Consider the following 21,940-nt stretch of genomic DNA (forward strand, 5'->3'; position numbering starts at 1 on the left):
CATAATGAGTAAAAATTAATGTTGGCTGACAATGAAGTTGTTACCATGCTGTGTATGTGCGTCTTCACCATCCTCTCACCCAAGCTAGAGTTGTAATGGACTCCTTTCTCATCACCACTCACATTTACTGGTCACCAAGTCCTGTCATAACTATTTTGAAAATGCCAACTCATGTCTTTTTCTCCATCCTCACTGTCGCTTGGTTCATCCCCCTATCAAGTCTCAGCTTGCCCAGGATGACACTCTAAGTGCCTCTTTTGCTTCCAGTCTTGCCCCCCTCTTATCCACCCCCATGATGCCGCTGGGGGCAGCTTCCAAAACCAACTCCATTAGTGTCCCACTTAAATACCTTCTCAGCTCCCCATCTACCAAATGTAGTCCAAACTCCTAGGACATTAATCTCACTCCGTTATATTGAATTCCTCACTCCCCAAATAGACTGTGAGTAACTGGAAGACACAACCATCCTAAGTCATCGTTGTCCTCCTCGTACCAGTACGGTATCAAGCACATGACAGTTGCTGACAAATATTTGTTAGCTAACCCTCATGTACGGGGTCAGGGGGAGACTGAACCAACAAAGGAGAACTTTCTAAGTGTGCCCTCTGATAGGGGGCTGTCTGTGTCCCTCCCCAGAGGCTGTCCCAAGAGAAGCAGACCTCGGATTCCGACAGCATGGGCCTGAGCGACAACTGTTCCACCCTTGGCCGCGAACACGGTAGGAGCCTCTGGGGGCTCAGGCGGGAAAATGCTAGAGCTGGGAGAGGCCTGCCACAAGCACACAGTGCAGAGCAGGTCCTGACCACTCTGGAGACCTAGGTGATGTGACCTGGCCTATCCATACCTGGAGCTGTAGGCCAAGCCCTCTGTGCAGGCTGAAAGGTTGGGGGGAAGGGCTAGGGGCGGGTGGATCTGGGACTTGGGGCTCCCTCCCTTCCCCTAACCCACCTCCATGGCAACAGGCAAAGGGAAGAAGAGCAGCCTGTCAGAGCTGAAGGGCTCAATGAGCAGGGTTGCGGGCCGCAAGATCACCCGTATCATCAGCTTCTCTAAGAAGAAGGCACTGGCCGATGACCTGCAGACATCCTCTACCGAGGAAGAGGTTCCATGCTGTGGTGGGTACCGGGCATGGGGAGGTGAATTCAGATCCTGTTGATGAGGGCTCCTGGAGCCAAGCCAGGAGACCCTCCAGGCCTAACCTACCTCACTCCCAAGGCAGAGGACAGAATCCTCCTACTGGGAGGCTAACCCCCACTCCATCAATAATCCATGCCCTCCCATCACTTCTCCTCCATGAAGCCCTGACGCCTAACAGAAGGAAAAGCCAACTGACTCTATTTCTATTCTCCCTGTGACCTTAGTGTCAATCACTGCCCACCTCTGGGCCTCAGCTTCCTCTACTATGAGGAGAGTATCTTACTTCCCAGTACATAATATGCCAGGTGTTTAAGTTACGGCCCAGTCTTACAAGGATATTTCTTGCTTAAAAATTTTTAAGTACTTTTCATTAGAAATGCATTCAGTGTGAGTTAAAAGGAGTTTGGAAGGAAAAAAACATATTGTCTATCTAAATGCAGTTTTCCATGTACCGGAATCCAATAGAAAATCATGTATTTTAGATAAACAGTAATATTCCGCTAACCTGGAAAGAATATTATAAAAGCACATGGCTATAAAGAAATATTTTGTAAGTGGATCAGGACATGTTATGGTAAAAAATAAGTTAAAATCTAAAACGTTGAGGGAATTCTAAACTCGTCAGCCATCAGCCTGTCCCTTACAAGTTTTATAATTCTTTATCTTGGCTAGATGTTTTTGTTCCCACATGCTGCCACCAGATGTCAGCATCACCCATTATTTTCTGTCTTCAGTAAGAGTTTTGACATTTTAGGAGGAAAGGCAAGAGGAAGAGTTGTGTCTTTTATTCACTCTGTATGGTAGTTCTGTCCTTTTCATCAAGCTTGGTATAGTCTAAAGGCTGTGCGTGTACAAATATGATTATCAGTCCCCATTTCATAGATAACAAACTGAAACTCAGAGACAGAAGAGGATGCCTGAGGTCATAGGCCACGAGTGAGCTGATCCGGGACCGAGAAGGCCTTCTTTCCAGCTAGAGGACAAGGGTTATCCAAGTGCTCTGTCCCCGGGGTGTAGACCCACGCACCCTGACTTGTATCCCCCAGGGCTGTTAGGAGGTCACACCACTGGTCTCCCCTCCCAGGTTACCTGAATGTGCTGGTGAACCATGGCTGGAAGGAACGCTGGTGCCGCCTAAAGTGCAACACCTTGTATTTCCATAAGGACCGCACAGACCTGCGGACCCACGTGAATGCTATCACCCTCCACGGTTGTGAGGTGGCCCCAAGCTTTGGGCCCAGACACCCATTTGCCTTCAGGATCCTGCGCAACCGGCAGGAGGTCGCCATCTTGGAGGTGAGAGGAGAAAATTCAGGTGGGCCTTGGTGGTAGGAGGTGACAGGAGCTCTGGCCTGGACTTTGGCTTTTGTCCACAGTACCTTGCTACTGACATTATAGGGACTAAAGAAGAGGGAAAGTAAGCCAACTGTTGCCAAGTAACCAACAGAGTTGCTGGTTAAACTATAGAACACCCACTTAAATTTGAATTTCAGATAAACAACAAATAATTCTTTTTAATAGAAGTACATCCCATATTTGGGACATACCTATACTAAAAAATGATTCACTGTTTATCTGAATCTCGAATTTAACAGAGAATTCTGCATTTTTATTTGTTAAATCTGGCAACCCTAGACCCAAGGTTTGTTTATTCTGCCTTAGAAATATAATCCCAAACCTGAAAGGCATTTAGTCTGATCTAACTCCAATCTGATTCTGGAATCCTCTCTAAAATTTACTTCCCACCAGTGACTGTTCGCCTCAGATAAACCACTGCCCTTCAAAGTAGCTTGCTCCTCCCACCAAGCAACTAAATTTTTACGAAGATTTTCTCCATATTGAGTTGCAATCCTAAGCTCTGTGAAGGCAGTGACCACACCTGTTCTGCATACTTTTGTTTTTCCAGAACCCACCATCATGTCCAGCGCATACTAAGGGCTCAATTAAGATCTGTTGAACAAATGGCTGAATGACAATGCGATTTCATTTCACCCATTCATTTTTCATACCTACCCACCAGCACCAGCCCTCCTCTCGGGGGTCACCCAGAATATGCTGACTCTCTTTTTACATGTCAATCCTTCAGCTATTTAGAATTTAAAATATTAACTGGGAGGAAAACTTAAACAACTACCCCCTCACATTACAGATAAGAAAACTGAGGCCAGGGTAGGCATGTGCCTCATCCAAAGCTCCACAGAGGATCAATGGCCTCTCATCTTTTCCTAGAACTAAGACCCAGCCTCTTGGTCTTGTTTTCTTTGCCCAGTACCCACTGCCTGTGTCAGTTCTTAAATTTCAGGAAATATTGACTCTGTAAGTCACTTTTACTTTTGATAGTTTGAGATGGGTCTCTTATTTCTCTTCAGTTAAACAAAGAGCTTTCTGGCAAAAAGTGTGCTTTTTAAATTCAGTATTTGTGTGCTAACTTGATTTTATAATGATGCTCTTTAAATAAGAACATAAGTATATGTTTAGTTGACCAGCAACTTCTTGGAGATTTTCCTGTATACAGTACTATATATAATTGGCATTTATAATACAAGAAAAATATCTGATTGGGTTATGTGATAAATAGCCTCCTCATTTAATAAAAAGCAAATATTAAAAAAAAAATTCAGAGAACACCTGAATTTTGTTTTCATATCCAAATGGTCAGAAAGGCTCTGAGGACAGTGAGTGAGGTTATGTGTCTTAGAGAGGTAGTCAGGGAGGGCTTCTCTGAGGAGGTAGCCTTAGAGCAAAGACCTGAATAGAGGGAAGGTAGGAGCCACTTGGGTTTCTGGATGTGTGTTCTAGTCTTGCTCCTCTTGGATCCCTAAGTATTGGGTACGTAACAGATACTATATGAATATGGGTTTGGCTGAAGTGAGCAGGTAGCCAGAGGCTCTGATGGTGCCAAAGTGAACCCAGCTTGTGCCTCCTCTCCCTCAGGCAAGCTGCTCCGAGGACATGGGCCGCTGGCTCGGGCTGCTGCTGGTGGAGATGGGCTCCAAAGTCACTCCCGAAGCGCTGCATTATGACTACGTGGACGTGGAGACCTTAACCAGCATCGTCAGTGCAGGGCGCAACTCCTTCCTGTGAGGGCCGGCACCCCATGGCCCACAGCCACCCACAACCTTGCCTATCTCAGCTCCCTCTCAGAGGCGGAGTCCAGCTTTGGGAATGGGAGGGGAGGGAGGAAGGGCTGAGAAAGGCTGCTTCCTTGGAAAGTCAGAGTGGGTGCCTTCCTCTTCTAGCAGGCAGGAGTGAGCTGCTTAAAGGAGGTAGCCCAGGGTCAGGGGACACTGTGGACGGAATGAGCCAGAAAGGAGAAGCTTTTTTGTACAGTGGCCTGCGCTCTGCTCTCATGCCATGGAAACTTAGCGTCCCCATACCCTTGAGCTTCTGGGCAGGCACAGGGCTGGTGTGCAGAGTTTGGCATTAAAAGTACCATATTCAAGTCACGGCTCTATCACGACCAACAGCTTGGGGTGGTTGCTTGCCAGCCTGGATCCTCTGTTTTCTCGCTTATAAAATGGAGGTGATGAATCACCTGCTTCCTCAGTTGTTATGAGAATCCCATGGGTCCCTGCCTATAAAGCTCTTAACACATCAATGTCCTAGTGCTGCCTGGCATGGTTGCTATCACTAACTTTCTGACCTCCATTAAAAGGTGCTGCCAGAATCAAATGAGAGAATGGACAGGAAAGCACTGTAAGCTGCATAAGTATCACTGTCACCATCATCATCATCGTCCCTTGTATCTTCTAGATATGCAAGATCCTGCCAGGATCAGTGGCCTGAGCCCCGAGTCTACGATGATGTTCCTTATGAAAAGATGCAGGTACGGTCCATTGGAACTTCGGGGAACATGGCAAAAGCCACTTATTAGCTCTCCCTCACTACTCCTTTTTTCCTTTGCCTCAGAGAGATCATTTTCATTTAACCAGCAGCTAGAAGGCGGGGGAGAGGGGACCTTCTTACGACAGACCATGGCTCAGGGGAAAGAATCTCCGGAACAGGAGACTGAGCAGTGCAGTGGAAAGATCCCCTGACCAGGAAGAAGAAAGCGCTCTGCATCTATAAAGCACTGCTCCAGTCTGAGCAAGGTGTTGGACTGTCCACCCCCGTTTACTGCTCTGTGAATTGACTGATTCAGTAGTGTCTCAGGGGGATGATAACTGGGTGGCTGCCCCCAGAGGCCTTTACCTGGTGGCAACCACAGTCTAGGCTTCAGCTCCCAGGACACTCTCCTGTCTTGCTCACTAAACCAAGGAGATGCCAGCTTATTAATTTACAGTGAGGCCCCTGTAGCCATCACTTGACCCATACTGCTCCGCAGCATGCCCTGTGGCTTCTCCTGCCACGGGAGAGCCAGAGGATGACATGATGACATTCTGATCAGACAGTGGTTGGTGGGTCAGGCCTCACAGCTAGAGGAGAGAGAGAGGGAATCAAGCTGCCAAGGAAAGCAGATGTGTTTGCGGGCCAGGACCCCTGCCTTGGACAGTGCTGGATGACACTCTGAGCTCTCACCTCTAGGACTCCCTTTGCTACTAGAAACTTCTCCAGCCATCCTTCTGTCTGTATGGTCTTTCTTCAGACTCATATGAACCAGTAGATGCAGCTTGAGACTGTTCTCAGCTGCAGAGTTTAGTAGCAAGACAGCTTAGTGCTTAAGGACATGAACCTTGCACTCAGGGCTGAGTCCAAGTTACCTTGGGCTTCATTTATCTGGTCCTCACTTCCTGGCTCCACATAAATATGATAGAAGCTACCTGATAGGACTATTGCAAAAACTAAATGAAATGCTTTATGGAAAAAACTTAGCACAGTACCTGGACATTGGAAGGTCTTATACGGAGGAGTAAATAGTACTGTTGTTATCAACAGCAGTATTGTATGACATTATTATCATATTCCACTCATGGTTTCCTGAGCTTTGGCAAAATTTTGAGTGTTCTCACGACTCTCCATGCAAAAACGTATAGCCAGTCTATTAAGTTATGTCACTTCTACCATTGGCTGATCTCATCTATGACTTTTTTTTTAACTTAAGGCTTTATATTAGCAATTTGGAAAACTTGAAGGATATGTCCAAATGATGTGAGGACAAAAATATCTATGATAAATCAAATATGGTCACCCACGGTCTTTTGAGACTTCCTAATTTTCCTCTCAGCAGAAATTCCAGTTTAGGGTTGCCTTCTGCTGCCCCCCACAAGAAGGTATGAGGATCAAGTAATACACTGCTAGTGCAAGTGGTTTATAAACTGTTGAGGGCTGCACACATCTAAAAATGTAAGGCCAAGATCTCAGAGGTCATGTAGTACTCAGCCACTGAGCGCGCACCAGAAAGCACCTACACTGAGGATTCTGAGCCTATCCACACTTTACCTTCTTCCATCTCTCACCCAGGACGAGGAGCCTGAGCGTCCCTCTGGAGCCCAGATCAAGCGCCATGCCTCCACCTGCAGTGAGAAGTCCCATCGGGCAGACCCACAGGTCAAAGTCAAGCGCCACGCCTCCAGTGAGTTCTGTGTGCAAGGGAAGAAGGGAGGGAAATAGTCCGGGACAGGGGCGGGGTCGGGGGGTTGTCTCAAAATCAGATCCTTGCTGGGGTCACGTGGGTAAATAAGTGAAGAGAGGTATAAGAAAATACTCTAAGAAAAATAACAGCACAAGCAGAGTGATAAAGGGCAGCTAGCAGGTGGCCTCAGAGGGGAAACAACAGGGAATGGGTTGGGGGAGACTGAAGGAAACTGCAGTGCTCAGACCCCAGCTCTAGGGGCAGCTACTGCTTAGCTCCAGCCAAGGCCCCCATGCAGCAATGTCAGCCCAGATTTGCCAATTATTCAAAAGAGACCAGAAATCTACTTATTTTTTAATATAAGCAACTATTGAAAACTTTTAACACTACATAAAGCCATATATATATGGCTTACGTCTGTGTCCCAGCCCAAGCTCTGCCTAGCACCCCATAGGAGCTTGCTGAATTGCCTGATCGCCACACTGCACAATAAATAATGACTAACTATGCCAGACAACTCTATGTAAGTTCTCTTTGATTCCCAACATTAATCTCTACGCCTGTATGATTTATCTTTATGAGCAAGCCAGGTTCCTGTAGGACAGCATGTCCTGAGTCTTTTATTTGTTGTTTTTACTTTCTTCTCTCGTACTTGAACAAAGTCAAGTTCTAGTCTTTGCTTTTTGAAGATTTATTTTTTAAAATACTTTTCTTTATGATAGCTCCATTTCATTAGTGTAGATAATCTCTTCTGGGAGTCAGGAGACCTATATTCCATTCCTCACTTGGTCACTAAATTACTGTGTAACTTTGGAAAAGTCCCCTCCCCTCTCCAGAGAGATTCCCCTCTGAACAATTAGAGGTTTGTTGTGTAGCATTCCTTATACTGTATGATCAGAGACACTAGAAATACAGGGCCTTATGAAATGCCCATTTCAAGATGGGAAACTAAATCGAAATAAGCATGTAAGATTGAAGAAATCATAAAACATAAAAAAAACCCAAAAGCAAAGATAACAAAAAACAGACTCTTTCTTCAAATTAAATCTTACATTGAAGCCCAGTTTATAAGAGAGAGAGAAAAGTGGAGCTGCTTTGCCTGGAGTCTGGAGGCCCACTTGGCCTCCCCTTTGCCCCACATGGTAGCCTGTTACCCATCACTATGAAATCATAGGGCTCCTTGCAGACAGTTGGAAACTATGGATCTAGTCCAAAAATGTTTTTCAGATGAAGGAACTGAAGAACATAAGAGAAGGGTCTTACCCAAGATCATGTATTAACTACCTACTGCTACATAACAAATTACCCAAAATTTCATAGCTCAAAACCTAAGTGTGTGTTATGTCAGTGTTCTGTGGGTCAGGAATCCCGGGGCAGCTTAGTTAGGTAGTTCTGGATTGGGGTCTCTTGTGAGGTCACAGTCAAGACGTCAGCTGGTCATTTGAAGTCATCTGAAGGCTTGACACGCTGGAGGATCTGCTCCCAAGATGGTTGATTTGTATGCCTGGCAAGTTTGGGCTGGCTTTTGGAAGGAGGCCTCAGTTGCTTGCCAGGAGGACCCCACCATTGGGCTGCTTGTCCTCATGACAAGACAGCTGGCTTCCCCCAGAGCAAGTGACCCAGGAAGGAGGTACAGGGTAGAAGCTGCAATGTTTTTGTGAACTAGCTTTTGTGATAATTTCTGCCATATCCTAATGGTTACACAGGTTAGCCTATCTAGTGTGGGAAGGGACTGCAAAAGGCCACAAATATGAGAAAACAAAAATCATGGGAACTGAGGGCATTACTGAGAAAAATGGTGCCATGAGAAGCTCCACAGACCCTTTCCCCAGAAAACAACGAAAACTGGTAAAGATTGCTAAATCAGGGCTTTCCTGGTGATGCAGTGGTTAAGAATCTGCCTGCCAATGCAGGGAACACTGGTTCAAGCCCTGGTCTGGGAAGATCCCACATGCCACGGAGCAACTAAGCCCGTGCACCACAGCTACTGAGCCTGCACTCTAGAGCCCGTGAGCCACAACTACTGAGCCCACGTGCCACAACTACTGAAGCCCGCATGCCTAGAGCCCGTGCTCTGCAACAAGAGAAGCCACCAAAATATGAAGCCCACGCACTGCAAGGAAGAGTAGCCCCCGCTCGCCGCAACTAGAGAAAGCCCTCGTGCAGCAACGAAGACCCAACACTGCCATAAATAAATTAATTAATTAATTTTAAAAAAAAGATGGCTAAATCAATCATCTGAAGTCTCTAGAAATTGTCCTAAGGGCATATGACAAATGAAGATTTATTCTAGAAAATTTACTAAATCTCAGTAAAAACAGTGAGAGTTTGTGGCATCTGAGCCACCACCTTCTCCTTTACCCTTTTCCCAGCTCAGTGTAACAAAATCTCCAGATGTGGACAAGAAAACGAGGCTCTCTCTCCTCTAGCTCCCAGTCAAGAGCTGCAGTATCTCCCCAATAAGAGCAGGTAACGAGCATTTCTCATCACTCCTAGCTATGTGCTACAGACACTAGATCCCAAGTGAGTGCAGCCCAGAAGTAGGGTGCTCCCTTTCTCTACCCAGACCCCACTCATAGAGCAGAGGCTCTACTGCAGGTTGGGCAGGCCAAAGATGTGGGGGCCCTGACTGCCCTCACCCCAGCTCACTCATAATGCAGGGGTTCCACACTAGGAGAGGAAAGCTAAGAAGACCAGAGGTTACAGTCCCTACCCAGCACCCTGCTCACAAAACAGAGATGTCACTCTAAGAGAAGCAGGCCACTGTTCCCACCCCTAGATTCAGAAGAGTGACTCAGAGATTTTGCCCAAGGTGAAAGGCAGGTCATAAAAACAGTAAACTCCAAAGCTCCCCTTCAAAAGAACTGACTTTAGTGGAAACAGAGTGTGGAGCAAATGATGATACAGAGCATTGTCAAAAACAATAAAGCAGGGACTTCCCTGGTGGTCCAGTGGTAAAGAATCCTCCTCCCAATGCAGGGGATGCGGGTTCGATCCCTGGTCGGTGAACTAAGTTTCCACATGCCGCAGGGCAACTAAGCCCGTGCACCACAATTATTGAGCTCGCATGCCTCAACAAGAGAGCCCACATGCCGCAAACTACAGAGCCCACGCACTCTGGAACCCTCACGCCATAACTAGAGAGAGAAAACCCGCACACCACAACTAGAGAGAAGCCCGAGCACCACAACAAAGAGACCGCTCACTGTAACAAAAAGATCCCACATGCCTCAACGAAGACCCCATGTGCTGCAACTAAGACCTGATGCAGCAAAAAAAAAAAAAAAAAAAAAAGGAAAATAAATAAATTAAATAAATAAATAAATATTTTTTAAAAAATAGAGCAATCAGCTGAAAATTAGTGGAGCCTAACAGCTGGGTGTGATCCCTAAGGCTGTACCCATTCAGGATCAACATCAGAGGCTTCATGCTGCAGGGAGAAATGTACTTCACTAAAAGAGCCAACTAAGTCACAAAACAAATAAACAATCAGGTTCGGGGTAGGGGTCAGTATACCTAGAGATGCTACAATATATTATATAAAATGTCCAATTTTCAAAAAAAATTATGAAACATGCAAAGAAACAGGAAAGTGTGACCCATACAGAGGGAAAAAGGCAGGCAACAGAAACTGTCTATGAGAGAACCCACATGTGGAATTTAACAAAGATTTCAAAGCGTCCTTTGTAAATATGTTCAAATAACTAACGGAAACCATGCTTAAAGAAGTAAAGGGGGCTTCCCTGGTGGCACAGTGGTTAAGAATCTGCCTGCCAATGCAGGGGACACAGGTTTGAGCCCTGGTCCAGGAAGATCCCACATGCCATGGAGCAACTAAGCCTGTGCGCCACAACTACTGAGCCTGTGCTCTAGAGCCTGCAAGCCACAACTACTGAGCCCACGTGCTACAACTACTGAAGCCCATGCTCCTAGAGCCTGTGCTCCACAACAAGAGAAGCCACCACAATGAGAAGCCCACGCACCACAACAAAGAGTAGTCCCCTCTCGCCGCAACTAGAGAAAGCCCGTGCACAGCAACAAAGACCCAACGCAGCCAAAAATAAATAAATTTATTAACAAAAAAAGAAGTAAAGGAAGAAATTGGAGAGTACAAAGTAAAACTGTCACTGTTTGCAGATAACAAGACACCACCAAAAAACTTCTAGAGCACATCAGTGAATTTGGTAAAGTTGCAAGATACAAAATTAATATAGAGGAATCTGTTGCACTTCTATACGTGAACATAGAACTATCCGAGAGAGAAATTAAGAATAAAAATCCCATTTACAATCACATTTAAAAAGAATAAAATACCTAGGAATAAATCTCTTTTTTTAAACTTAGATAGGTTTTTTGAGGGGTTTTTTTGGCCATACCATGTGGTTTGTGGGATCTCAGTTCCCCAGCCAGGGATTGAACCCAGGCTGCAGCAGTGAAAGCCAAGAATCCTAACCACTAGACCAGCAGGGATCTCCCAGAATAAATCTAATTAAGGAGATAAAGACCTATACTCAGAAAACTATAAGACACTGTTGAAAGAAACTGAAGACAACACAAAGAGATGAAAAGATATACCAGGCTCATGGATTAGAAGAATTAATTTTGTTAAAATGACCATATTACCTAAGACAATCTACAGATTCAATGCAATCCCTATTAAAATACCAATTGCATTTTTCACAGAACTAGAAAAAATAATTCTAAAATTTGTATGAAAACACAAAGATGCCAAAGAACCAAAACAATCTTGAGGAAGAACAACAAAGCTGGAGATATCATGCTATCTGATTTCAAACTATACTATAAAGCTACAGCAATCAAAACAGCATGGGAATGGCACAAAAACAGACATAGAGATCAACGAAACAGAACAGAGAGCCTAGAAATGAACCCACATTTATATGGGCAATTAATCTATGGCAAAGGAGAGAAGGAAATACAATGGGGAAAAGACAGTGTCTTCAATAAACAGTGTTGGGAAAACTTGAAAATCATATGTGAAAGAATCAAACTGGACTACTTTCTCAAACCATATACAAAAATAAACTCAAAATGCATTAAAGACTTAAATGTAAGACCTAAAACCATAAAACTTCTAGATGAAAACATAAGCACTCACTCTTTGACGTTGGTCTTAGCAATATTTTTGGATAGGTCTCCTTAGGTGAGGGAAACAAAAGCAAAAATAAACAAACAGGACTACATCAAACTAAAAAGCTTTTGCACAGTGAAGGAAACTATCAACAAAACAAAAAGGCCACTGACTGAATAAGATAAAATATTTGCAAATAGTATATCCAATAACACATTAATATACAAAATATACAAAGAACTCATACAATTCAACATCAAAAAAATAAACAATCTAATTAAAAAATAGGTATAGGACTATAGACATTTTTCCAAAGAAGTCATACAGATGGCCAAAAGGCACATGAAAAGATGCTCAACATCACCAATCATCAGGGAAATACAACTCAAAATCACAATGAGATATCACCTCACACCTGTCAGAATTGCTATTATCAAAAAGACAATAAATAATAAGTGTTGGTGAGGATATGCAGAAAAGAGAACTCTTGTGCACTGTTGATGGGAATGCAAATTGGTGCAGCCCCTATGGAAAACAGTATGGAGGTTCCTCAAAAGATTAAAAATAGAACTGACATATGATCCAGCAATTCCACTTCTGAGTATGTATCCAAAGAAAATGAAAACACCAATTAGAAAAGATATATGCACTCCTATGTTTATTGCAGCATTATTTACAACAACCAAGATATGGAAGGAACTTAAATGCCCATCAAAAATGAATGGATAGAAGCCCTGCCCCCATTGTCCCAGGAATGCATGGATAGCAGCCACCCCTAGGAGACCCATAAGCAGGCGCCAAGAGCTGCCCCCACTGTCCCTGGAGCACACAGATAACAGCCGCCCCTAGGAGACCTATGAGCAGATGCCAAGCCCTGCCCCCACTGTCCTGGGAATGCATGGACAGCAGCCTGTAAGAGACCTGCCCCCGCTATCCCAGGAGAGTGCGAAGGCCACGGTACCTGCACACACCAACCATATCAAAGTGATAACTGCCAGCACATGCTGAGGAAAGAGGCAGCAACCATACAAACTAAAAGCAGCCCCTCGATTCCGGAAAAGAGTGCGGAGTAGAGGGACTTGAGCTCACCTCCTCTCACAAAAACACCAAAATCACAACTAACTGCTGAACAACCATCAACAAAAAAGACTGGAACCTATCAAAAAACATATTTTACATCCAAAGACAAAGAAGAAGCCACAGTGAGATGGTAGGAGTGGCGCTTTCAGGACATAATCAAATCCCATACCCACCAGGTGGGCGACCCACAAACTGGACGATATTTATATCGCAGAGGTTCTCCCACAAGAGTGAGAGTCGTGAGCCCCACGTCTGCCTCCCCAGCCTGAGGGTCTGGCATCGGGAGGAGGAATCCCCAGAGCATTTGGCTTTGAAGGCCAGCGGGGCTTGAGTGCTGGAGTGCCACAGGACTGGGGGAAACAGAGACTCCACTCTTGGAGAGCACACACAAGGTTTCTCATACACTGGGACAAAGAACAAAGCAGTAACTCCATAAGAGCTGCGGCTGGACCTACCTACGAGTGTTGGAGGGTCTCCCGGGGAGGCAGGGGTCGGCTGTAGATCAATGAGGGCGCAAGGACACTGGTGGCAGAGGACCCAGAGAATATTTTGGCTTGAGCCCTCCCAGAGGTCGCCATTTTAGCATCAAGACCTGGCCCTACCTAACAGCCTACAGGCTCCAGTGCTGGAATGCCTCAGCCCAAACAACCAGCAGGATAGGAACACAGCACACAGCAGGATAGGAACACCCATCAGCACACAGGCTGCCTAAAGCCATACTGAGCTCACAGCCACCTCTAAACACATCCCTTGACATGGCCATGCCCACCAGAGGGACAAGACCCATCTCCACCAACAAGTGGGCAGGAACCAGTCCCTCCCACCAGGAAGCCTGTACAAGCCTCAGGACCCAGGTCACCGGCCACAGGCAGACACCAGAAGCAAGAGGATCTATGCTCCTGCAGCTAGTGGAAAGGAGACCACAAACCCAGAAAGTCAGAAAAAAATGAGATGGCAGAGAAATATGTTCCAGACAAAGGAGCAAGATAAAAACCCAAAAGAGGGACTTCCCTGGGGGTCCAGTGGTTAAGAATCCATGTTGCAACGCAGGGGATGCCAGTTTGATCCCTGGTTGGGGAGCTAAGATCCTACATGCTGCAGGGCAACTAAGCCCTCATGCCACAACAAGAGAGCCCATGTGTCGCAACTACAGAGCCCACACACTCTGGAGCCTGTGCACCACAACTAGAGAGAAGCCTGTGTGCCACAACTAGAAAGAAGCCTGTGAGCTGCAACAAAAGATCCCACGTGCCACCGCTAAGACCCAACGCAGCCAATAAATGAATAAATAAATAATAAATATTTAAAAAAAAAAGAAGAAAAACTAAGTGAAGTGGAGATAGGCAACCTATCTGAAAAAGAATTTAAAGTAATGATAGTAAAGATAATCCAAGATCTCAGAAAAAGAATGGAGGCACAGACTGAGAAGATACAAGAGATGTTCAACAAAGAGCTAGAAATTTAAAGAACAAACAGGGACTTCCCTGGTGGCACAGTGGATAAGACTCCGTGCTCCCAATGCAGGGGGCCCGGGTTCAATCCCTGGTCAGGGAACTAGATCCCACATGCATGCAGCAACTAAGAGTTCACATGCCACAACTAAGGAGCCTGCATGCCACAACTAAGGAGCCCACCTGCCACAACTAAGACCCTGTGCAACCAAATACATAAATAAATATTTAAAAAAATAAAAATAAAAAATAATGAACAAACAGAGATAAACAATACAATAACTGGAATGAAAAATACAGTAGAAGGAATCAATAGCAGAATAATTGAGGCAGAAGAACAAATAAGTGAGCTGGGAGACAGAATGGTGGAAATCACTGCTGTGGAACAAAATAAAGAAAAAAGAATGAAAAGGAATGAGGACAGTCTCAGAGATCTCTGGGACAACATTAAACGCATGAACATTCACATTACAGGGGTCCCAGAAAGAGAAGAGAGAGAGAAAGGGCCTGAGGAAATAATTGAAGAGATTATAGCTGAAAACTTACCTAAAGTGAGAAAGGAACAACCCACTAAGTCCAAGAAGCACAGAGACTCCCATACAAGATAAACTCAAGGAGGAGCATGCTAAGACACATATTAATCAAACTGACAAAAATTAAAGACAAAGAAAAAATATTGGGAATTCCCTGGCAGTCCAGTGGTTAGCACTCAGTGCTTTCACTGCCGTGGCCTGACTTTGATCCCTGATTGGGAAACTAAGGTCCCACAAGCTGCGTGGTGCAGCCAAAAAAAAAGATAAACAAAATCGATAAAGCTTTAGCCAGACTCAACAAGAAAAAAAGGGAGAAGACTCAAATCAATAAAATTAGAAATGAAAAAGAAGTTACAACTGACACAACAGAAATACAAAGGACCATAAAAGACTACCAAAAACAACTACATGCCAATAAAATGGACAACCTAGAAGAAATGGACAAATTCTTAGAAAGATATAACCTTCCAAGACTGAACCAGGAAGAAGTAGAAAATATGAACAGACCAATCACAAGTATTGAAATCGAACCTGTGATTTAAAAACATACAACAAACAAAAGCCCAGGACCAGGCTTTACAGGTGAATTCTATCAAACATTTAGAGAAGAGTTACCACCTATCCTTCTAAAACTATTCCCAAAAATTGCAGAGGAAGGAACACTCCCAAGCTCATTCTATGAGGCCACCATCACCCTGATACCAAAACCACACAAAGATACCACAAAAAAAAGAAAATTACAGGCTAATACCACTGATGAACCGAGACGCAAAAATACTCAACAAAACTGGCAAACCGAATTCAACAATAGATTAAAAGGATCATACACCATGATCTGGACTTTCCTGGTGGTGCAGTGGTTAAGAATCCGCCTGCCAATGCAGGGGACATGGGTTTGAGCCTTGGTCTGGGAAGATCCCACATGCCGTGCAGCAACTAAGCCCATGTGCCACAACTACTGAGCCTACACTCTAGAACCCGCGAGCCACAACTACTGAGCCCACATGCCACAACTAATGAAGCCTGCACACCTGGAGCCCGTGCTCCTCAACAAGAGAGGCCACAAGCCCCTGCTCGCCATAACTGGAGAGGGCCCGTGTGCAGCAATGAAGACCCAACACAGCCAAAAATAAAAAGATAAATAAATTTATTTTTTTAAAAAAAAGGATCATACACCATGATCAAGTGGAATTTATCGCAGGCATGCAAGCATTCTTCAATATCCACAAGTCAATCAATGTGATACACCACATTAACAAACTGAAGAATAAAAACCATATGATCATCTCAACAGATGCAGAAAGAGCTTTTGACAAAAATCCAACACCCATTTATGATAAACACCCTCCAGAAAGTAGGCGTAGAGGGAACTTACCTCAACATAATAAAGGCCATATATGACAAGCCCAGAGCTAACATCACCCTCAATGGTGAAAAGCTGAAAGCATTCCCTCTAAGATCAGGAACAAGGCAAGGATGTCCACTCTCGCCACTTTTCTTCAACATAGTTTTGGAAGTCCTAGCCACAGCAATCAGAGAAGAAAAAGAAATGAAAGGAATCCAAGTTGGAAAAGAATAAGTAAAGCTGTCACTGTTTGCAGATGACATGATACTATACACAGAGAATCCTAAAGACACTACCAGAAAACTACTAGAGCTCATCAGTGAATTTGGTAAAGTTGCAGGATACAAAATTAATACACAGAAATCACTTGCGTTTCTATACACTAACAATGAAAGATCAGAAAGAGAAATTAAGGAAACGATCCCATTTACCATCACATCAAAAAGAATAAAATAACTAGGAATAAACCTACCTAAGGAGACAAAAGACCTATACTCTGAAAACTATGAGATGCTGATGAAAGAACTCAAAGATGACACAAACAGTTGGAAAGATATACCATGTTCTTGGATTCAAAGAATCAATAATGTCAAAATGACTATATTACCCAAGGCAATCTACAGACTCAATGCAATCCCTATCAAATTACCAATGGCATTTTTCACAGAACTAGAAAAAAATTTTTTAATTAGTATGGAAACACAAAAGACCCCGAATAGCCAAAACCGAGCTAGAAAAACAGACCTGGAGGACTCACACTCCCTGACTTCAGAGTATGCTACAAAGCTACAGTCATCAAAACGGTATGGTACTGGCAGAAAAACAGAAATATAGATTAATCGAACAGGGTAGAAAGCCCAGAAATAATCCCACGCATCTATGGCCAACTAATCTATGACAAAGGAAGCAAGACTATAAAATGGAGGAAAGACGGTCTCTTCAATAAATGGTGCTGGGAAAACTGCACAGCTACATGTAAAAAAATGAAATTAGAACATTCTTTAACAACACACACAAAATTAAACTCAAATTGGATTAAAGACCTAAATGTAAGACTAGATACTACAAAACTCTTAGAGGAAAACATAGGCAGAACACTCTATGACACAAATCGCAGCAATGTCTTTTTGGATCCACCTCCTAGAGTAATGAAAATAAAAACAAAAATAAACAAATGGGACTTAAATAAACTTAAAAGCTTTTGCACAGCAAAGGAAACCATAAACAAAACAAAAAGACAACCCACAGAGTGGGAGAAAATATTTGCAAACAATGTGACCAACAAGGGATTAGTCTCCAAAATTTACAAACAGCTCATGCGGCTCAATATCAAAAAAACAAACAACCCTATCCAAAAATGGGCAGAAGGCCTAAATAGACATTTCTCCAGAGAAGATATACAGATTGCCAACAAACACATGAAAGGATGCTCAACATCACTAATCATTAGAGAAATGCAAATCAAAACTACAATGAGTTATCACCTCACACCAGTCACCTGGTGTGGCCAGAATGGCCATCATCAAAAAATCTACAAACAATAAATGCTGGAGAGGGTGTGGAGAAAAGGGAACCCTCTTGCACTGTTGGTGGGAATGTAAATTGATACAGCCACTATGGAGAACAGTATGGAGGGTCCTTTAAAAACTAAAAATGGAATTACCATAAGATCCAGCAATCCCCCATGACTCCCACAAAGAGTCATGTACCACAATGTTCATTGCAGCACTATTTACAATAGCCAGGACACTGAAGCAACCTAAGTGTCCATCAACATATGAATGGATAAAGAAGATGTGGCACATATACACAATGGAATATTACTCAGCCATAAAAAGAAACAAAACTGAGTTATTTATAGTGAGGTGGATGGACCTAGAGTCTGTCATACAGAGTGAAGTAAGTCAGAAAGAGAAAAATACCATATGCTAACACATATATATATGGAATCTAAAAAAAAAAAATGCCTCTGAAGAACCTAGGGGCAGGACAGGAATAAAGATGCAGACATAGAGAATGGACTTGAGGACATGGGGAGGGAGAAGGGTAAGCTGAGATGAAGTGAGAGAGTGGCATTGACATATATACACTACCAAATGTAAAATAGATAGCTAGTGGGAAGCAGCCACATGGCACAGGGAGATCAGCTCGGTGCTTTGTGACCACCTAGAGGGGTGGGATAGGGAGGGTGGGATAGGGAGGGTGAGAGGGAGACACAAGAGGGAGGAGATATGGGGATATATGTATATGTACAGCTGATTCACTTTGTTATAGAGCATCAACTAACACAACAATGTAAATCAATTATACTCCAATAAAAATGTTTTTTAAAAAATGGGCAAAATGACCTAAAGAGACATTTCTCCAAAGAAGATATACAGGTGGCCAAGAGGCACATGAAATTATGCTCAACCTCGCTAATTATTAGAGAAATGCAAATCAAAACTACAATGAGGTATCACCTCACACCGGTCAGAATGGCCATCATCAAAATGTCTACCAACAATAAATGCTGGAGAGGGTGTGGAGAAAAGGGAACCCTCGTACACTGTTGAGGGGAATGTAAATTGGTACAGCCACTATGAAGAACAGTATGGAGTTTCCTTAAAAAATGACATATAGAACTACCATGTAATCCAGCAATCCCACTCCTGGGTATATATCTGGAGAAAACCATAATTCAAAAAGATACATGGGGCTTCCCTGGTGGCGCAGTGGTTGAGAGTCCGCCTGCCGATGCAGGGGACGCGGGTTCATGCCCCAGTCTGGGAAGATCCCACATGCCGCGAAGCGGCTGGGCCCACGAGCCATGGCTGCTGAGCCTGCGCGTCTGGAGCCTGTGCTCCGCAACGGGAGAAGCCATAGCAGTGAGAGGCCCGTGTACAGCAAAAAAAAAAAAAAAAAAAAAAAAGATACATGCACCCCAATGTTCAGTGCAGCACTATTTACAACAGCCAAGACATGGAAGCAACCTAAATGTCCACTGACAGAGGAATGGATACAAAAGATGCAGTACATATACACAATGGAATATTACTCGGCCATAAAAAAGAATGAAATAATGCCATTTGCAGCAACATGGATGGATCTAGAGATTATCATACTGGGTGAATTAAGTCAGACAGAGAAAGACAAACATCATATGATATCACTCATATGTGGAATCTAATTTTTTAAAAATGATACAAATGAACTTATCTACAAAACAGAAACAGACTTACAGATAACAAAAAGCAAACTTATGGTTACCAAAGGGAAAATGTGGTGGGCGAGGTGGGGGGGAATCAGGAGCTTGGGATTAACATAGACACACTATTATATATAAGACAGATAACCAACAAGGACCTACTGTACAGCACAGGGAACTCTACTCAATATTCTGTGATAATCTATATGAGAAAAGAATCTGAAAAAGAATTAATATATGTATATGTATAACTGAATGACTTTGCCATACACCTGAAACTAATACAACATTGTAAATCAAATATACCCCAATAAAATTTAAAAACAAACAAACAAAAATGAATGGATAAAAAGATATGACATATATATATACTGTGGAATATTACTCAGCCATTAAAAAGAATGAAATCTGCCATCTGCAACAACATGGATGGCCTTAGAGGGTATTATGCTAAGTGAAATAAGAGAGAGAAAGACAAATACATATGATTTCACTTGTATGTGGAATATAAAAAACAAAACAAACAAACATAACAGAAACAGAGTCAGAGATACAGAGAACAAACAGGTGGTTGTCAAAGGGGAGGAAAATGGGGAGAGGAGAAAGATGAGGGAGATTAAGAGGCACAAACTTCCTGCTATAAAATAAATGACTCATGGGTATGAAATGAGTGCAGGAAATACAGTCAATAATTATATAATATCTTTGTATGGTGACAGATAGTAACTATACTTATCATGGCGATCTTTTTTTTTTTTTTTTTTTTTTTTTTTTTGGGGGTACGCGGGCCTCTCACTGTCGTAGCCTCTCCCGTTGCGGAGCACAGGCTCCGGACACGCAGGCTCAGCGGCCATGGCTCATGGGCCCAGCCGCTCTGCGGCATGTGGGATCTTCCCAGACCGGGGCACGAACCCGTGTCCCCTGCATCGGCAGGCAGAGTCTCAACCACTGCGCCACCAGGGAAACCCATGACAATCATTTTTAAATGTACAGAAATATCAAATCACTATGAGGTATACCAGGAACTAACATATAATATGGTAGGTCAAATACAGTTCAAAAACAAACTTATAGGAAGAGAGATCAGATTTGTGGTTACCAGAGGCAGGGGCTACAGAGAGGGAAACTGGATGAAGGTAGTCAAAGGGTACAATCTTCCAGTTACAAGATAAATACCAGGGATGCAATACACAACATGACAAATATAATTAACACTGTTGTACATAATATATGAAAGTGAAAAGAGTAAATTCTACGAGTTCTTATCACAAGGAAAAAATTTTTTTCTATTTCTTTAATTTTGCATGTATACAAGATAATGGATGTTCACTAAACTTACTGTGATAATCATTTTATGATGTATGTAGGTCAAATCATTATGCAGTACACCTTTAACTTACACAGTGCTATATGTCAATTATGATTTCAATAAAACTGAGAGAAAAAAACATCTGAGAAATGTCACCGCCAAGAGGAGCCTAAGGAAATACAATGACTAAATGTAATGTAGTAGCTCTGCAACAGAAAAAGGACATTAGGTAAAATCTAAGTAAATCTAATGAACTTTAGTTTAAAAAAAAGGAAAGGAAAGGAAGATGACAATGTCCTATCAAATGGCTCAAGGGTACATTTGAACTGGCAAAAGAATCAGTAAACCTGAAGATAGATCGACAGAGATTATGCATTCCAAATAACAGAGAGAAAAGAGAACAAAGAAAAATGAACAGAGCCTCAAAGAAATATGAGGCACCATTAAGTGCACTAACATATGCGTAAAGGGAGCATTAGAAGGAGAAAAGAAAGAGAAAGGAGCATAAAAAATATTAAAAGAAATAATGGCTGAAAAGTTGCCAAATTTATTGAAATCATTAATTTATATATCCAGGGAGCTCAGTGAAGTTCCAGTAGGATAAAGGCAAAGAGATCCAAGAAAGACACATCATGCTCAAGATGCTAAAGCCAAAGACAAAAAGAAAATCTTGAAAGCAGAAGAGAAAATCAACTGATCACTTACAAAGGATCCCAATAACATTAATAGCTGACTTCTCATCAGACACAATGGAAGGTTTGCCCCTAACATCACCTGGACTATTATTCACCAATAAAAAGGAATGAAGTACTGATACATACTACAACATTTATGTATTATGTATTTATGTACATTACTAACTTGGACACTAAATATTCCTTTTTTCCTTCATTATGGAGGCCCAGATTTTTCTGGAAGGTGCTTGGGCAGTTCTGTTTTATCACTAATACTATAAGACCCACAGAATTGTAGCTCCTTAAAACTTACCTATTAGGAACAATCTAGTTTGCCTCTTTACCACCATTTGAGTGACTCAAGCATTACAGGATTGCGTATGAAGTAAGCTGCTCTCTGTGGTGCTGACACATCAAGGTGGACCAGGGTGATGGCTCCCAAAGCTGAGTCTACTTGCTGGTTTGGTCCCTAAGGAAGTTTTCACTCATCTGCAATGAAATGAGAAAAATAAGCACAGTGCATAAAGTTTTTCATAAAGTTAATGCTATTCAGTATAAACAATTACTTTATTGTACATTTGTATCCAACTCAGGATGCTAAAATATTATTTTAACACAGA

General features: G+C 43.0%; 1 protein-coding gene and 1 long non-coding RNA gene across 8 annotated transcripts in view; one reads left to right on the plus strand and one right to left on the minus strand.

Annotated features, from left to right (window-relative positions):
* Nucleotides 1–21,940, plus strand: part of AFAP1L1 (actin filament associated protein 1 like 1) — a 73,416-nt gene that overhangs the window by 40,826 nt on the left and 10,650 nt on the right. For 4 of the 7 annotated variants that reach the window (XM_029217663.1, XM_029217666.1, XM_029217662.1 and 1 more), the window contains 6 exons: nt 613–718; nt 963–1,115; nt 2,222–2,433; nt 4,072–4,217; nt 4,891–4,963; nt 6,538–6,649. In XM_029217663.1, the coding sequence (XP_029073496.1) occupies nt 613–718; nt 963–1,115; nt 2,222–2,433; nt 4,072–4,217; nt 4,891–4,963; nt 6,538–6,649 (802 nt within the window). The remainder of the gene's footprint in view (nt 1–612; nt 719–962; nt 1,116–2,221; nt 2,434–4,071; nt 4,218–4,890; nt 4,964–6,537; nt 6,650–21,940) is intronic. The other 3 variants (XM_029217669.1, XM_029217664.1, XM_029217668.1) reach the window with 1 other exon arrangement.
* Nucleotides 1–21,940, minus strand: part of LOC114892569 — a 72,479-nt gene that overhangs the window by 37,620 nt on the left and 12,919 nt on the right. Inside the window, exon 2 of the long non-coding RNA XR_003792755.1 lies at nt 21,634–21,809. This is a non-coding gene — a long non-coding RNA (uncharacterized LOC114892569). The remainder of the gene's footprint in view (nt 1–21,633; nt 21,810–21,940) is intronic.

This window comes from Monodon monoceros, unplaced genomic scaffold, assembly GCF_005190385.1.
Source record: "Monodon monoceros isolate NGI ecotype Baffin Bay Population unplaced genomic scaffold, NGI_Narwhal_1 Super_Scaffold_12, whole genome shotgun sequence".
Lineage (NCBI taxonomy): Eukaryota > Metazoa > Chordata > Mammalia > Artiodactyla > Monodontidae > Monodon > Monodon monoceros.